Source organism: Protobothrops mucrosquamatus, unplaced genomic scaffold (genome assembly GCF_001527695.2).
Source record: "Protobothrops mucrosquamatus isolate PMUCROS unplaced genomic scaffold, P.Mucros_1.0 scaffold3907, whole genome shotgun sequence".
NCBI lineage: Eukaryota > Metazoa > Chordata > Lepidosauria > Squamata > Viperidae > Protobothrops > Protobothrops mucrosquamatus.
The window spans coordinates 160,811-165,131 of NW_015389852.1; the positions used below are offsets into that span (position 1 = coordinate 160,811).

The following is a 4,321-nucleotide window of genomic DNA, read 5'->3' on the forward strand; positions in this document are numbered from 1 at the left end:
AGAGGAGAGGAGAGGAGAGAAGAGAAGAGAAGAGAAAGGAGAGAGGGGAGAGGAGAGAAGAGAGGAGAGAAAAGAGGAGGAGAAGAGGAGAGGAGAGAAGAGGAGAGGAGAGAAGAAGAGGAGAGAAGAGAAGAGAAGAGAAGAGAAGAGAAGAGAAGAGAAGAAAAGAAAAGAGAAAGGGGAGAGGGGAGAGGAGAGGAGAGGAGAGAAGAAGAGGAGAGAAGAGAAGAGAAGAGAAGAGAAAGGAGAGAGGGGAGAGGAGAGGAGAGGAGAGAAAAGAGGAGGAGAAGAGAAGAGAAGAGGAGGAGAAGAGAAGAGAAGAGAAGAGAAGAGAAGAGAAGAGAAGAGAAGAGAAGAGAAGAGAAGAGAAGCGAAGCTGGAAGGGATCTTGGAGGCCTTCTAGTCCAGCCCCCTGCTCAAGCACAACTTGCACAGGCACAGTGGATCACAATCAGCCGCTCAACGATGACCAACCTGGAGACTTCAGGATCCTGTCGGAAAAGCAGCAGGATCTGCTCCGTGTTAACAAAAAGGGCCCAGCAGGGGAAGCAGAAAAGCAGCAGGATCAGGATGCCCTGTTGTAAAATGGTCCCGACTCTCTTCACATTTTTACTCCCGTAAGTCTGCCAAAAAAAAGAGAGAGAGAGAGAGAGGGAGAAAAATAAAATAAAATACATTTGCCTTTACTTCCCGCAGGGCATCTTATAAATCGGATTCTTCTGATTCGCCCACAAAGGGATCTCTGAGCAAACAGCTGAGGAATTCAGGGATCACGTGCTGAATTTACAAGACATTGTCCCAGTGGAGACAGGAGACTCAGAATCAGGAGCATGTGAAGATCAGCCCTGGTCGTTAAGCGGATCGCTGCGGCTGTTAAGCAGAATACACGTTACCTGGGACATGAGAGTATCGCACACCGATGCCAGGCCGGTCCCCACCGAAATGCCAATCACGTTGACCACCTTTAAGAAAGAAAGGAAAGGTCAGCAAGAGATCTCGCCCATATTTCTGCACCATTCAGTCTCCAATCCCATCTTGCTCAGCCGTGGCAACTTGAAGGTTATAATAATAATAATAATAATAATAATAATAATAATAATAATAATAATAATAAAGTTGGAAGGGACCTTGGAGGTCATCTAGTCCAGCCCCCTGCTCAGGCAGGAAACCCTATACCATTTCAGATCAAATGGCTGTCCAGTCTCTTCTTAAAAAACTCCAGTGATGAAGCACCCACAACTTCTGGTGGCAAGCTGTTCCACTGGTTAATTGTTCTAACTGTCGGGAAGTTCCTCCTTAGTTCTAGGTTGCTTCTTTCCTTGATTACTTTCCATCCGTTGCTTCTTCTCCTGCCTTCAGGCACTTTGGAGAGTAGCTTGACTCCCTCTTCTTTGGGGCAGCCCCTGAGATACTGGAACACTGCTATCATGTCCCCCCTCGTCCTTCATTAAACTAGACAGACCCAATTCCAGCAACCGTTCCTTATATGTTTTAACCTCCAGTCCCCTGATCCTCTTTGTTGCTCTTCTCTGCACTCTTTCTAGAATCTCAGCATCTTCTTTACATCGTGGTGACCAAAACTGGATGCCGTATTCCAAGTGTGGCCTTACCAACGCCTTGTAAAGTAGTATTAACACTTAACTTGATCTTGATTCTATCCTTCTGTTAATGCAGCCTAGCACTGTGTTGGCTTTTTTGGCAGCTGCAGCACACGGCTGGCTCATGTTTAAGAGATTGGTGGATTTCAACTCCCAGAATTCCCCAGCCAGCACTTTCATGGATGGACTTCAATGTCCAGAGATCCCCAGCTGCCCAACTTTAAGAAGTTGGTGGATTTCAACACCCAGAATTCCCCAGCTAGCACTTTGATGGGTGGGCTTCAACCATCAGCATTCCTCAATCAGCATTGATGGTTGAGGAATTCTGGGACTTGAAGTCCATCTCTCAAAGCATGCTGGGAGTTGAACCGAGCTGGCGAATTCTGGGAGTTGAAGTCCGTTCCTCTTAAACCATGTTGTCTGGGGAATTCTGGGAGTGGAAGTCCACCCTTCTTCAAGCAGGCCAGCGAAGTAATTCTGTTAGTTGAAGTCAATTCATTTTAAAACATGCTAGCTGGGGAATTCTGGAAGTGGAAGCCCACCCATCCCAAAGCGTGCGGGCTGGGGAATTCTGGGAATGGAAATCCACCCGTCTTCAAGCGTGCTGGCTGGGGAATTCTGGGAGTGGAAGTCCACCCTTCTTCAAGTAGGCCAGCTAAGTAATTCTGTTAGTTGAAGTTAATTCATTTTAAAACATGCTGGCTGGGGAATTCTGGGAGTTGAAGTCCACCCATCTTAAAGCATGCTGATGGGGAATTCTGGGAGTGGAAGCCCACCCATCTTAAAGCATGCTGGCTGGGGGATTCTGGGAGTGGATGTCCACCCCTCTTAAAGCATGCTGGCTGGGGGATTCTGGGAGTTAAATTCCACGAATCTTAAACCATGCTGGCTGGGGGATTCTGGAAGCTGAAGTCCACCCATCTCAAAGTTGCCAAGGCTGAGACACATTGCTCCAACATGTCAGTGCTTCTCCAGTGTCTCATTGCATCCAGGCCCTATCCAGCCCACAACGTGGTCTTCACCCATCCGTGCCTCAGTCAATAGTCAATCCTCACCTGCTCCAATTCTATCAGGGGACAGTGCTACAAAACCCCTTTTCCTGCTTCCGCTAGGCAGGGATGTACCTACCGAGACTGCAAGGGTGACGGCATCAAGTTCGACCTTGCCCAGGTGACCGCAGAAGATGGAGCTCACCACGCTGATCAAGAAGCCCAACAGCTGGGCTGTGAACTAGGGGGCAAATTGCAAAAATTAGAGGATTATCCCAGGAACAGACAGACGCCCGCAGTGTCTGAAATCCGTAAGCCATTGAAAGATTTGCTTCTGAAAGTAATTCTCTTAAATGTGCAAGCCACACACCACCACCCTGTGGAATTACCAAACTGCACATTTGTCTCCCAGGGGCAGTGAATAGGACAGTGATGGCAAACCTTTTAGAGCAGTGGTTCTCAACCTTTTTAATGCCGCGACCCCAACCGGTCGTAAGTCGAGGACTAAACCAGTCGTAAGTCGAGGACTAAACCGGTCGTAAGTCGAGGACTAAACCGGTCATAAGTCGAGGACTACCCAACCGGTTGTAAGTCGAGGACTTTCCCTGCTGGGGAGCGCCGCACATGCGTGGTTCCGCCCCCTGCGCCGGTCGAGGCATAGCTGGCAAGTGGCAGAGACGGAGCAGGCCGACCACCAGCTGGCCCAGCCCAAGGGAGGTAAGGCACCCGCCGGAAAAGGGGGGAAAAATGGACAAAAAAAATGGCGGACAGCCTTGCTTGGCGACCCCCGTGAAATGGTCGATCAACCCCAATAGGGTCCCGACCCACAGGTTGAGAACCACTGTTTTAGAGACCAAGTGCCCAAAAACCGCCCCCACCTGCCCAACTCTGCCCCCTGTCCCACCTGCCCTGCTCTGCCCCCCCCCCCCCACAGGGCCACTCAACGCCTTCACACCCCACCGCAGATCGCCCAGGCGTCCCAGCAGCACCATAGCGGCCACACCCTCTGCCCACGTCCCACAGCATCAACTGTGCATGATGGGACGCGAGGGCAGAGTCTTGTCCCCATTGCCCGGCTGCCATGTCCTTGGCTGCGCTGCTCCACATGGGCCGCACTCGGGGGTGACTCTCCTCTGTGGGGGCTGCTGTTGAGGGGGATGCAGGTGGAGGTGGGGCTGGGGCAATGGTGCGTGTGCCCACAGAGAGGGCTCTGAGTGCCACCTCTGGCACGCGTGCCATAGGTTCGCCACCACTGGAATAAGAGATTGGGATCATAGAATAACAGAGTTGGAAGGGACCTTGGAGGTCTTCTAGTCCAACCCCCTGCTCAAGCAGGAGATCCGGCCTATGCCTAGGAAGCTGCAACTAAGTTCGTCGTGGCCGCCATTTTGGGCGCGCCACGCGGCCAGCCTTACAAACTTATATCAGCCGGATTAACTGCTGAAGGCCTCTGTGTGATACAGGGATTTCCCTAGGACTTCAGGCCCCTCACACGACCTTGTCATCCCTGGACTTTGGCGGAGCACGTTGCGGCTGCCATCTTGGGAACATCGTGAGGCCCTCCCTCAGGCCTATACATCAGACCTCCTGTACTGACTACAGGCCCCAAGCTCTCCCACATCTAAGCACTACTTGCCCAGTGACTGCCATCTAGGCCTCATTAACTGCATCGTTATTTCTAGCCCTGTCCAGTCTCTTCTTAAAAACGTCGAGTGTTGGAGCACCCACAACTTC

The 4,321-nt window shown here is 51.2% G+C and overlaps 1 protein-coding gene across 1 annotated transcript in view; it reads right to left on the bottom strand.

Moving 5' to 3' along the window:
• The window catches only part of LOC107298353 (multidrug and toxin extrusion protein 2-like), a 37,090-nt gene that overhangs the window by 20,985 nt on the left and 11,784 nt on the right, over positions 1 to 4,321 (bottom strand). Inside the window, exons 2-4 of the mRNA XM_015827730.1 lie at positions 2,727 to 2,828; positions 894 to 962; positions 475 to 623 (exon numbers count right to left, since the gene is read on the bottom strand). Of these exons, the coding sequence (XP_015683216.1) occupies positions 475 to 623; positions 894 to 962; positions 2,727 to 2,828 (320 nt within the window). The remainder of the gene's footprint in view (positions 1 to 474; positions 624 to 893; positions 963 to 2,726; positions 2,829 to 4,321) is intronic.